This window comes from Thamnophis elegans, chromosome 7 (assembly GCF_009769535.1).
Source record: "Thamnophis elegans isolate rThaEle1 chromosome 7, rThaEle1.pri, whole genome shotgun sequence".
Lineage (NCBI taxonomy): Eukaryota > Metazoa > Chordata > Lepidosauria > Squamata > Colubridae > Thamnophis > Thamnophis elegans.
Genome location: NC_045547.1, coordinates 13886132 through 13899995, shown reverse-complemented (window position 1 = coordinate 13899995; position 13864 = coordinate 13886132). Strand labels below are relative to the sequence as shown.

Sequence of the window (13864 nt, the reverse complement as noted above, 5' to 3'; positions counted from 1 at the left end):
CCATATGTGCAAAGCGAGTGTGCATGTGTGGTAGAAACAGTGGTAAAAATAAGTGAAACCCACTGCTGCGTTGAAAATTGTATTGTTCAGAGGTGGGTTTCACATAATTTTACCCCCCGGTTCGCTGCACACTGAAACTGTGAGTGTGCGTGGCTTGGATGTATGCACGTGGCCTTCCACACATGCGCTTTGCTCTCGTGTGCAGCTTGCACACATCCATGTGGCTTAGAAAATGTGGCTAAATAGTAAACAGGACGGGATAGAGCTGGGGTGGGTGGGCTGGTGGGCCACCCCCACCCGCAGGTCGCACTACTGGTTCGCCCAAACCAGTACGAACCGGCTGAATACCACCACTGGTATTGTTCTTCCTAAGGTCCTCTTGACAACAGCACTCAATTGTCGCTGTATCTTCATCAGTTCCTCTTTTATCTTTTCCAAAGCATGCATGTTTTTTGCCCTCCAACATTGGGTAAATTTGCCTGTGAATTGGCTTACCATCACGTGAAACTATGATCGGCTTGGCCGATGAATAAACTTTCATTAGATAGTTTGCTCAACAAAACCCAAAGTCATAACCATGGTTTGCGTACAGCAATATCTAGGTCCATTTATAAACAAGCATCTAGCCAAGCTCTTTATGGCTTAATGTAAGATATATCATAGTTTTTCTGTTCACATTCCTGCCTGCTGTGTACAATTATTCTTATTTCCTTCCTGTTCCTTCTTGTCCAATTAAGCATCTCCAACTTGAGTAGGGATTCATGAATTGAAATCTTTTTAATGGTTCTCTGAAGGATCCTTTTCTTTTCAGGCATTTTGCCAGTACTGAGACATACTTACCCAAGAATAAGCTGATTCAAACCCAATTTTGCAGCTCGATGTACTAAAATATTGCATTCCCACATGAACCATCATCATCTTTTATCGACCCCATAATCCCTTGCGGTGTGGAGTCTGAGCAACTGGATGGAGCTAGAAGAGTGTTACTGGCCGGATGCCCTTCCTGTCGTCATGCAGAGTTTTGTTCAGCAGATATATTCTCATTTTGCCCAGAGAGAGAAATGCCCATATTTTTCGGAGTATAAGACGCACCGGAGTATAAGATGCAAGATTTTGAAGAGGCAAATTAAAAAAAAAACATTTTTGTACTCTGCAGACCTCCCGTTTTTAAACAAAAAAAGGGCACACATAGCCTTTAGGAGGCTTATAGAGTGTTCCTGGGAGCTGAGAGGGTGCAAAAATGAGCAAAAAAAGTTCTTTCCTAAAGGCAATGAATGGCCATTTTTGCAAAGGGTTTCAGGAGGCCAAAAATGCTGTATTCAGTATAAGACACACCCAGATTTTCACCCTCTTTTTTGAAGGAAAAAGGTACGTCTTACACTCCAAAAAATACGGTATCTGCCTCTACCTAGGATTGAACTCACAGCCTCCACACCACTCTGCTTTCCCACATGAACAAGGAGGTAAAATTTGAGCCAGGAGCAGTAAAAGTATGGACCCATTAAAAAAAAACTAGGAGTTTCACCAATTTGTCTTTTGAAAATAATATCAGTGGATATTATTTTAAAAGTGGTTAAGATTGAATCTATGGGAAATTGCTTCTAGATTGGGGAACGAGCAAGAAAGGAAGCTGGTATAAATCCTTAAAATTTGATCTTAGCATTGCAACCTAAATCAGCAAGTGCTTTGACAAGTGGGGATTTTCCAGCTAAGCCCCAAATGTTGACGTTTCTGGTGATTCGAGGCAATCCCACCACTTTTTTTCTTTCTTTCAGCAGGTTTGAGACAATTTGAAAAGGAGCCTTAAGGAAGCCACCAATTACGCTGGACCAACTCGGTTTTCAAAAACAGAAGTGCTAAAATTTGTCCTTTCCTTTTTATATATATTTATGTTTGTTTTTGTTGGTTTACTTGGGAGGGGGCGGGAGGGGTTGGCTACATTATCCCAGTTTTTAAGGAAACCATGTATATTAGCACTGTATTTAATATTCAGTCTTAAAACATTTGTCTTAATAGTAGTGTCTTTGAACAAGAGCCTTATTCCTCAAAAAAAAAGAAAACCATGCTGTGAAAGAGAGAGAGACTTCTACTGACAGAGTCTCAACAAACTATATGTCCAGGCAGGAGGAGAAGGGGACATCTACTGTGCACATCTTCCATTTGTGGGTCCTATCCCAAATAGATGAGGCCAACCCAGGCCTAGGATAGGAGGAACAGAGGCCAGATCATTCACAACAGTGGTGGGTTCCTCTCCCCATCACTACTGGTATGCTGCACATGGGGCCGGGCATCCTGGTCGTGCATGCGTGCTGCGCATATATGTGCACTCCACTGCCCCTGCGACACCAAGCTGCTTGTCGAAGGTTCGCAGGCGCCGCACGCTGTGTGCGCAGGCGCAGTTGGCCGGTTGCTTTAAAAACAGGCATGGAATGCGGGTGGGTGGTGGACCAAATGAGCCACTGTATCGGTATGGTGGCCGCTTCTCCCGGCTACTACCGGTACGCCCGTACCGGGCCGTACCAGCTGGAACCCACCTGATTCACAAGCAGAGCACCTGAACAGTGGGTCCTCAAGAGTCAAGGCAGAGTCAACCTCTTTGACCTACTGTTGACTTGAGTGTAAGAAGGTTTGGTATAATTCCCTGTAGCCTATTGTGGTCTACAGAACACTTATATGATAGGTTCATCATCTTTGGTGACCCACCACCTTTGATGGCACCACGGCCTTCTCCCCCTTTGCTCTCCAACATCATGTCACAGATTGCCATGTGTTGTTGCTGGAGTGCCTAATCCACCGCTTACCTTTTTGCTTAGGTCATACCTGTAAGCGGAGGTCACCTTCTCCATCTTAAGGTCATGTGTAGAGCAAAGGAATCTTGCTTTCCATGAAAGGAAAGTAGGAGAGATGCAAGGAATTAGGTGCTGTGGATCGTACCCAAGTATCCTTCCTGTAGCTAAGTGGGATGAGCCCCATTTACACCCGCCCCCTTTTCAGCACTTTAGAGTAAGGCATGGAAGAAACATGCTAAGTTGGCGATTTCCTTCCGTAAGAAGTCTATGACAAATTAGCATCATCAGTACAATTTTCATAGTTTTAAAAGTAGCTCCCTTTGGTAAGTTATAGTTAATACCCTGAATTTGGACAATTGCAATCGGCTGTGGTACTGATAACGTTTCTCTCTCTCTTTTTGTTTGTATTTTTTAACAGTTTTAGAACATTTCGCTTTTTAAAATGTCATGTATAAGGCACTACTAATAATAGAAGGCTTTTAATACTTATTTACTTCATTTAGCTATAAACTTACATAAGTAGCCAATATCACAACTTTTTTTAAAAAAAAATACACACCTTTTATATTAATTCCATAATTGCCATTAGGGACAGGGCAAGAGAAGTATTAGATTTTTTTTAAAAAAAATAATAATAAAAGATGAGCGATTAAAATTATAGTTTTAAAGAGGGAAGGAAAAAAAAAGTTTTAGGTCATAGGTCACATGTATAAAACGATATAGCTAATTTATATAGAACTACCATAATTACCACACAAGAAATACATGCACGCACGCTGTTGGTAATCCTTCTTTCCACCTTATTGCACACTGATTTTTGCTTTTTTATCAGGTCTGTATACACGTCTCATGTTCTCGCTTTAGAAAACCAAAAGGACACCGTCCTTCCTATTGCCATACAATTCAGTGCACAAGGATAGTAATAGCCCTCGGTCCTAGGAACACTAACCAAGGAGAGCCAAGGAGCACTTCCTTTAGCCCAGCTGGTACCTTCCAGATGCATTGGGAGTCAGAGGAGTTGTAATCTCAACACATCTGGAACAGTGGTGAAATTCAAATTTTTTACTACCCATTCTGTGGGTGTGGCAGGGGAAGGATATTGCGAAATCTCCATTCCCACCCTACTCTGGGGACAGCCAGATGTGGTATTTGACAGTTCTTCGAACTACTCAAAATTTCCGCTACCGGTTCTCCGGAATCTGTCAGAATCTGCTGAATTTCACCCCTGATCTGGAAATGGTCAAGTTGGGAAGGGCTTACTTGATGCTCTTCAACCTTCTCGATCCTTCCTCAAGGAGTCCAAAGATAGACATCCTTTGTCCTAGAGAACAAAGAGCTTGCTGAATTCCAGGCAATGTGGAAGAAGGCTTCATTTGAACCCAGAAGCCTCTCCAGAGAGGATAATGTACCGTGGGTCTCAGTCACTCCACCCCGAGTCTTTATTTTAACATCTGTATTATTTGAACTGTATATAGTTAAACTGCTAAGTTTGAATTTACAAATCACATGATGATTGAGGTGTTTTTTTAAAAACACCATACGTAGGGGTGAGGTGAAGTGAGCTTGATTTAAAATTTATAGCCCACTCCAAATGTGAACCATCGCTTGAGAATGGTTAATTTCTGTATACAGGTTTACATTTTTATTGCATCTGTTTGTCCTTTTTAGTTGTTTCTTTTAAGGGGTTAAGATGGAGTAGCGGTATCCAAGCTCCATTGCTTTTGTGAATCATCAAGTTTACATAATGAATTTCACTGGAGCTTACAGGTGGGATCAGAATCATGGAAGACAAAGTCTTGAATCTGTTTGTGGTTTGGCTGTTTGTTTGTTTAAATACACTTTGGAATCCTTACGTCTGAATAGCTACCATAAACCAGTAATGCTGAATTTGTAATTCACAATAAATGGAGTTTGTCTGCCAGATGGATGGGTCGGTTTTGTTTCTCAACCAGGGCTTTTGTATGCGTTGGGCTCATGACATCACTTTTATATTGATCTGGCATCTTCAGTTATTCTTTCTGACAAAACTGGCTCTTCAGGGCAATTACCGTATTTTTCGGAGTATAAGACGCACCTTTCCCCCTCAAAAAAAAAAAACAGGATGAAAATCTGGGTGCATCTTAGACACTGAATACAACATTTTTTAGCCTCATGAAACCCTGTCCCCTTTGCAAAAAATGGTCATGCATAGTCTTTAGAAGGTTTCCAGAGTGCTCCTGGGGGCTGGGGAGGGTTAAATGAGTGAAAAACAGGCCGTTTTTTGCTCGTTTTTGCCCACCCACCCCCCGCCCCCAGGAGCACTCTATAAGCCTCCTAAAGCTATGCATGCTCTTTTTTGACAAAAAACATCTGTTTTCACGAAAAAGGGGGTATTTTTTTTGCTCATTTTTGACCCCCCCCCCCAGCCCCGAGGAGCACTCTACAAACCTGAAAAACATGCACGGCTGTTTTTTTTTAACAAAAAGAGGCCCATTTTCGTGAAAAACAGGCCATTTTGGGGAGGTCTGCAGAATGCAAAAAGGTTTTTTTTTTCATTTGCCTCTTCAAAATCTTGGTGCGTCTTATACTCCAGTGCGGTCTTATACTCTGAAAAATACGGTACTTTGCACTATTCATTCACTTTGTGTTCAAGCAAAGTCAGTGGGGGGGAGCCAGGTTTGATGAATACCTGAATGACTCACGTAACAATGATGGCAAGGAAGATCGCCCAATGGGACAAAACGGAAATTTTGCCCTCCGTTGTGATCGTAAGTCGAGAACTACCTATAGCTATGATGGGGAACTTACGGCACAAGTGTTAGAGGTGACACACAGATTCCTCTCTGTGGGCACACATCCCATCGCCAGCTGCTCTTTGGTTACCGGCATACATATGTGTTGTCCAACTGGTCTTCGCAGGCGCTGAAAAACGGCTGTAAAAATGCCCAAAAAAACCGGCATGCGTGCGCCAGCCAGCTGGTCTTCAGGTTTCCAGTGCTCTGGCGCATGCGAAGACCAGCGGCAAGCATGTGCATGCAAGAAACCTGAAAACCAGCTGGCTGGCGTGTGCATGCACACCAGTGGTGGGTTCCGGCTCCTGTTGCAACCAGTATGCTGCAACAGGGCCAGGTGTCCACCATGTGCACACACGCGCATGCGTACCCATGCCCACAACTCTCCAGCTGCTCTATGGAGCGTCACGCAGGCAGCGTACGCTCCATGCGCTTGCGCAAATGTCTCGGTCAGCTCAAATCAATAAGTAAGGAGAGCAGGCGGGTGGCACCGGTACACCCGTACCAGTTGTATCCCACCAATGATGCACACTGGTCAGCTGGTCTTTGGGTTTCTGGCGCTCACACATGCATGTACATTCCGGTTTTGGTACTCAGTGCCGAAACGTTTTGCCATCACTGACCTATACCTAAAAGGCCATTTATAAATGTAATTGTGTCATCATCTTGCTCTTAGTAGAGTAATAGGAATTGTACAATTCTTTCTAAGCCGTCTGAAGCTCTCTGTGGAGTAGACTGAATCACCCAGATAATACAAAAGTTCTGGCAATAATTATGAATAAATATCTGCAGTTGGTGCTTAGGTGGCCATTTGGTTTATCCTGATTTCTGAAATTGCATTGCCCATTAACTCAAGCTGCCCATTGATGACAACTTAATAATATTCATTTTAGAGTAGGAATGGAAGAGAGTGAAAATTCTTGCCTGAGACAGTGGGAATGGACAGGAGTCACAAGATTACAAACCAAGAAATGGTGTGATGAAAATGGTTGTCAGCTAAGAAAGAGAAAATAAAAAAAGGCTACATGGAAGCTATCCACGGATGTTGTGACCTCTACATGTGTTAAACATAAATGTAAAACTTGCTAGGTTTTAACAACCTGCAGGAATCAGGAAGAGATTTGGCACCACTGACTTTTCTATTGGATTGATAAAATCCCAGTTTCCTCTTTTGAATTAAATGTGACTGTATTAGACCCAGCTGGCAGTTTGTGTTTGCCTATGGAGGGACTGAAATTAACATCAATCATTGTCCTTTCCAGTTAGTTCCATAAGAATTCCTTCTTGCACCTATTATTTTACTATTTAGGATTAAATCTAGGATTTACTCCCCCTAGAATCTGGTTCCAAAATTGAACTCTTCTAAGCAGTGGTGGGATTCAAATTTTTTTACTACCGGTTCTGTGGGCATGGCATGGTGGGCGTGGTGTGCCTTGGTGGGCATGGGAGGGAAAGGATACTGCAAAATCCCCATTCCCTCCCCATCCTGGGGAAGGATACTATTAAAATCTCCATTTCCAACCCACTCTAGGAAAAGGATACTGCAAAATCCCCATCCCATTAACCTGCTTTCCAGCTATGTTCTCCTGTGCAGGGCAACAGAAGAAGTCCTAGCCGATCAGCTGGGACTTGGGAGGCAGAAAATAGATGTGGGCGGGGCCAGCCAGAGGTGGTATTTGCCGGTTCTCCGAACTACTCAAAGTTTACGCTACCGGTTCTCGAGAACTGGTCAGAACCTGCTGAATACCACCTCTGCTTCTAAGGAACAATCATTGTTGGTATTGTTGGACCCTCCAACTTTACAATAATTTGAGGACTTTGAGATTCTGGTACTGTTCGGCTTTCCCTTTCCATCTCTCGCCCAGTAGGTTGCATGGGACCCAGAGATGGCCGAGAAGAATAAGAAAAACACCACAAACGTGTCAGATAGTCAATTTCCTATTTTACTGTAAGCTTGCAGTTGCCCTGGGATTTTTGGTTAAGAGCCAACCCCTTCATATGTCCAAACCTCTGCATCTCCCTTTTATTTCCCCCCACGGATGACCAGATGCAGGGTTCAAGTGGCCGCAGCTATTGAAGAAATCCCACTTCCAGCCAGTCCAAGGAGACTGTCCTTCGAGGCCTGCACCCTCTGAATGGCCTTCAAAGCTTTTGCTGTGCTGTGGTGGAGGTCCTACATTTGCAGTGATTTGCAAAGAAACAGAAGGGAAGCGTCTGCACGATATAGTTCAAAACAGTGTTGAGGTTTTCCTCCTCAGACATTTTCTCCCAGACACGGGCAAAGATTTTCCAGCAGAGCTCCTGAAGGCAAGTGAGAGCCGACAGGACCAACTTGAGGTCTTCTAGGATGTAACAAGCTTGGGGGACGCTCTCATTAAATTTGGCCGACAATTCTTCAACAGTAAAGATGAGGATCAGATAGACCGTCCTCACAGGAAGTGTTATGGTGTAATACAAGGCTATTAGCCAACCTTTCCAGTCCTGAAAGGGAAAGAAAAAAATACACGGGGATTATTAGAATTGGAAATGTCTACTAGTTAAACCAGGGGTGTCCAAACTTGGGAACTTTAAGACTTGTGGACTTCAACTCCCAGAATTCCCCAGCTAGGAATTCTGGGAGTTGAAGTCTACAAGTCTTAAAGTTCCCAAGTTTGGACACCCCTGAGTTAAACCATTGTTCCATTGCTGTTCTTTAAAGCGGGAGTCTCCAACCTAGGAAACTTTAAGATTTGTGGACTTCAACTCCCAGAATTCCTCAGCCAGCGAAGGGGGCTTCCCGGAATGTCAGCCATGAATCTGATTCATCTGGACAAACCAGGCATTTTCATCACTCAGCTATGGCCTCTGTTGATAGATAGATTTCAATGTGACTTATATTGTGACACGATTGTTGGGGTTTTTTTTCCACTACAGGTGGAAATAAATTTATTTAACAACAATTCAAAGTTAGCACGAGGCTGAAAAAAAAAGCAACTTAGGGCCAGTCCTTGAAGTTACGACCGTCACATTGCTCCCTGTGGTCATGTGATCGTGGTTTGGGCCCTTAGTAACAAGCTCTTACTTGTGAGGGTTGAAGCATCCTACAGTTAAGCGATCATGATTTCGTAGTGGCTTCCAATGAGTAAAATCAATAGGGGAAGCTGGATTTGCTTTAATGACTGCAGTAAAAATAATAAAATTAGGACCAGTATACGATGGTGACTTTGACTGTATTGCTTAATGATTGAAATCAGGGTCCAATTGTGGTGGTAGCATTAGGAAGCGAAACAGCACTTAGACATATATTGCTTTATAGTGCTTTTACATCCCTCTCTAAGTGGTTTACAGAGTTAGCCTTGCTCCCAACAATCTGGGTCCTTTTACCAACCTCAGAAAGATGGAAGGCTAAGTCAACCTTGAGCCTGGTGAGGATCGAACTGCTGTCAGTTGGCAGAATTAGCCTGCAATGCTGCATTCTAACCACCGTGCCACCATGAAACTACTTTTTAAGTTGAGAAATACCTGTAGTTCTTATGCCTTTCACAATAACTTGATGTATGCTAATAATTACCTTATGTTACAACTTGACAGGTAATTTAACCCCCAGGGTTAATTTAATTCCCCAGGACTTCTTCAGCAAAAGTTAATGATGACAAACCCAATCCTCTCAGTTTAATGGGGATCTTTAACTGCCCTAGTAAGGGTTTCTCTTAAGCCAGTTCTAGGGGGAAAAAATAGAAAGGAAGCTACTTTCGATCTTCCTACCTGAAGCGAACAATTCAAAACTGAAATTCTTGAAACACAAGGGGCGCTGTGCCATCATGCAGTTTTGCATAGGGGCAGGCTTTCGGAAGAAGTGCACTTATCTGCCTTTTCTGAACCAATGAAGCCAAATCTCTAGATGTTTTTCAAAAAGGGAGTTATTGGGAAAAGTAAAACAAGAGTAGCCAATAATCGTTCACACAACATTCCAAATAAAATCAATTCAGGCAGGCAAATGACATGACTCAACGCCGAAGGCGCACGAAACGCTGTTCCCTCCCCACCAAAGGTGGTTCCTATTTTTTTCTACTTGCATTTTTAAATGCTTTCGAACTGCTAGCTTGGCGGAAGCTGGGACAAGTCACGGAGCTCAGTCCGTTACGCGGCGCTAGGGATTCGAACTGCCGACTTTTCTGATCGACAAGCTCAGCGTCTTAGCCACTGAGCCACCACGTCTCTACAAAATAGTATTTAATGCAATATTTTAAAAAAATGCAAATGTTTTTTCTTGCCGACCACCAGTGGTCCATGGGCCATCAGTTGGTAACTGCTGATTCAGAGCACAAGATATGGGCTTAATGGATTTCTACAGTCCTGAAGGGCAACGCTTGAGCCCATGGTTATGGACCTGAGCAAAGGCTCTTTAGAAAAGTGGGTAAATGGGATTAATAGCAGCTTCAGCCTTTAGAACAGGGGTGTCAAACTCGCGATGTCATGGCAGCGTCATGTGATGCATCGCAACTTCCTCCCCCTTTGCTAAACCGGGTGTGGGGGGGTGGCCAGCCAGTTTGACGGCCCTGCTTTAGAAGATGGTTCTCTATTGTTGAGGCAACTACTTTCCTTGAGTGCATTCCAGCTAACCCTGGCTGCAAGGAATACTTCAAGGCCTCACATGAACTGGTTGTATCTTTTTCCCTGCGATCCTGCAGAACCCGGTGCGACTCTGGCCTTCCATGAGGTTCCTGTACTTTATATAATAACCCCCTTGACTATTCTGGTTGCACATAGGTCAATAAATTTATCATGTCAGAAGTTGCTCGGCAGAGGCTATTACTCAAATCTATTTTAAGCAGCCATGAATGGAGGCAAATATATTTGCTCACGGAAAACCGGTCATTTTTCAAAATTAAAGAGCTATGGGAAAGGAGAGAAATACTGTCCTGGGTCTACGGACTTGCTCCTTGTAAGGGCGTTCATAGCTCAATTGTGATGGACTTCTGTTGAATGCAGGGGTGGGCTTCAAAAATTGCAGCAATGGGATCGCTGACCCGTTGCAGGGTGGGTGTGGCTCTGCACCATGGTGGTGGTGGTGGGGGGGTTTACACTCCGAGTCTCCGGAGGCTTTCCTCAAGCCTCTGGGAGGGTGAAAAATGGCCTCCCCTGGTATCTGGAGGCCTTCCGGATGCTGGAAACAGGCTTGTTTCTGGAGTTCTGGGACTTCCGGTAGGCCCGTTTTTCGCCCTCCCCATGCTCCGGAGGCTTTCCTCGAGCTTCCAGGAGGGTGAAAACTGCTTCCCCAGGCTATGGAGGCCAGAAACAGGCCTGTTTCCAGACTTCCAGAACCTCTGGTAGGCCCGTTCCCCCCTCCCCGAGCCTCTGCGTGGGCCCTGCACTTACCTGGTATGATGAACAGGCCGTGTAGAGACTCCTGGGAGGGGAGGGGTGGGAGGGGCGGGCAATTGGGGGTTTGCCAAACTGGGCAGAATCTTAGCTAGAGGATCGCTCAAACCCCCAGTAGCCCACCTCTGTATATCATAGGTGGGCAATTAATTTTTTTAAGGGGCTACCTGAGAAACGGAGACTCTTGAGGAGGGCTGAACCAATGTAAGTTAGACTTATATACCGCTTCATAGGGCTTTCAGCCCTCTCTAAGTGGTTTACAGAGTCAGCATATCGCCCCCACAGTCTGGGTCCTCATTTCACCCACCTCGGAAGGATGGAAGGCTGAGTCAACCCTGAGCCGGTGAGATTAGAACCGCTGAACTGCAGATAACAGTCAGCTGAAGTGGCCTGCAGTACTGCACCCTAACCACTGCGCCACCTCGGCTCTAATCTGATTTGATGTCCCCAAACATCATCACTTCAACATCTCGGGCAGCTCCAGGCAAGGGGCAGACGCTGCACAGGTGCAGAAATTTATTTATTTATTTATTTATTTGACTTATATACCGCTTCATAGGGCTTTCAGCCCTCTCTAAGTGGTTTTCAGAGTCAGCAAATTGCCCCCACAGTCTGGGTCCTCATTTCACCCACCTCGGAAGGATGGAAGGCTGAGTCAACCTTGAGCCGGTGAGATTTGAACCGCTGAACTGCAGATAACAGTCAGCTGAAGTGGCCTGCAGTACTGCACCGTAACCACTGCGCCACCTCGGCTCTTATGAGCTGCCGTTGTTTTTTTTTCCCATCTGATGATGCAGCTCACAAAAAGCTTATGCCTTTTAATATATCCTTTTTAGTTGGGGGAAAATATTCCCAGATGCCTGATATTTTTTTTCCACCACATGCCCTTTCTCTCCCCATCCTCCCCCAGGCACCAGCCAACTGAAGGAATCAACTCGGCACGCTTATTTACATTTGATTGCTAATTTCCAATTCACATAGGCTGCATAGATCCAAGATTTCAAAACAAATTAATTTCGTCAAAACATTTGAGCAATCTTCTATAATTTGACCCTTTCTGGAATGGAGCACCCAACCTGTGAATTAGGGATCCTGGAAGTTGTAATTTCATATTCATAGGGCACCAGGTTTGGGAAAGCATTTATTCTTTAAAAATAAACAAGCCGTAGAATCAACGTATTCTGATTTCTAGGTTCTGGAGCAAGTCCAAATTATTTTTTTCTCAGAGTGATTTTTCTTTTTTTAAAATCTTTTCATTTTAAAAGAAAACATGCACCTGGGCACCTGGTAGGGATTGGTGTTAGTTAAAATGGGGCAAAAGAAGCAAGAATAAAAGCCAACAATTTTGGTCTTGGGTTTATTTGGGGGGGGGGATTGATGTCATTGCTATATATAAGATTGGATCCAGATAATGTTCAACCTGGCTATAAAAAACCCACTATGCTCCTCCAAGATTAGCCTTATTCTGATTTAAAGCAGTGACCGATATCATGCAACATGTTAAGAGAAGATGAGTTCCCACATCACTGAGTTGCAAACTACCAATGCTAGTTACCCTAATGCAATATTTCTTAACTTTGGTCACTGGCTGGGGAATTCTGGTAGTTGAAATCCATACATCTTTAAGAGGCCAAGGTTAGGAAATACTGCATTAATCTATTATGTTGTGTAAATTGATCCATACTCCATCTCTCACCCTTTCTGGGAACAGCCCGATGGACTCATTGAAGGGCAACTACCACACATTGAGCCAATCATGAATATGTATGGGTGAGCCATCTCTCTCATAAATGTACACAAATGTATAATGGAAGTAATCCAAGAATTATTTCAATTTTGTTCAAGATTTATATATATATAATATATATATATAATATATATATATATATATATTATATATATATATAATATATATATATATATTATATATATATATATATATTCTATATCGAGGGTCCCAAAAATCAAGATGGCTGTCAGCTGTCACCTCACTCTTGTCCTTCACAACCAATTGAGTATCCTCTGCCCTGAACTCAAGTATGGGTTGGAGGGAAGAAGGGGATGCTTCAAGGTAATGAAACTTCACTGTACCTCTCTGAGAGTGATGGGCTTCAAGGACAATCCACTGGAAACGGAATGCAGATGCATACCAAAACTACACCTGAAGTGATCGTTCTGAAAGCATTGTGTTTGAATTTGATTGGACATGGGGGAGAACTGTCACGTGAGGCGATTATGGGAGGAAAAGGTTAGACTTGGGGATTTCTGGCACGTGATTCTCAGTTCTGCCTATGAATTACTGTAATTCACTTGACTTCTAGTAAACTATACCTTTATCAAATGGAGTTGAACAGTATTCTTACTCAGAGGTTCTGTTGTGGCCCACCAGCCAGTGGAGCTGGCAGCAGATTCAGGCAATGAGGAGGTTGGGGAGGAACATGGGCCAGTTCTGGAGTCTGGGAAAGGTTCTGATGAGGACTCTGTGTTGGAGCAGAGAGGGGGCCAGAGCCATAAGCCAGTTATCAGCTGCCTTCAGAGTCAGACATCAGTGAGGCAGATGAACAGCTGGAGCCTGTTCCCAGTATGCACATGTGCAAAGATGAAGGGAACAGCTAAAGAACAGGGGGACTTGGGAGTAAGGCTACAGGTGGACGATGAATGGCCCCTCCCAGAAGAAATAAAAAGAGTGAAAGGGGAGTGGAGTTTGCAGGAGACAATTAGTTCGCTTAATTGGTTCGTGATTCTCCGAGACTCCTTGCCAAGTTTTGCAGATATCGGCCTGGCAACTCTCCAAGCCAGATAAGGTCTGTGATTGTAAATCCTCCCTTGAAAGACTTTGCTGGATGTGAATGAACAGAATTCACAGTACATTAATAAAAAGGTTTTTGTCGGGACAAGGAGTTTGCTTCATGCTCTTGGGAAGCCTAGGTCAGAACAGGTTCA

At 43.8% G+C, this 13864-nt stretch overlaps 2 protein-coding genes across 2 annotated transcripts in view; one reads left to right on the top strand and one right to left on the bottom strand.

Annotated features, from left to right (window-relative positions):
- Positions 1 to 3542, top strand: part of LOC116511100 (caldesmon-like) — a 130426-nt gene extending 126884 nt beyond the window's left edge. Inside the window, 1 exon segment of the mRNA XM_032220910.1 lies at positions 1776 to 3542. Within this exon segment, the coding sequence (XP_032076801.1) occupies positions 1776 to 1784 (9 nt within the window). The 3' untranslated portion in view covers positions 1785 to 3542.
- A 4074-nt stretch (positions 3543 to 7616) lies between these two features.
- Positions 7617 to 13864, bottom strand: part of LOC116511232 (perilipin-3-like) — a 35980-nt gene continuing 29732 nt past the window's right edge. The window contains 2 exon segments of the mRNA XM_032221103.1: positions 7617 to 7720; positions 7723 to 8041. Of these exon segments, the coding sequence (XP_032076994.1) occupies positions 7617 to 7720; positions 7723 to 8041 (423 nt within the window).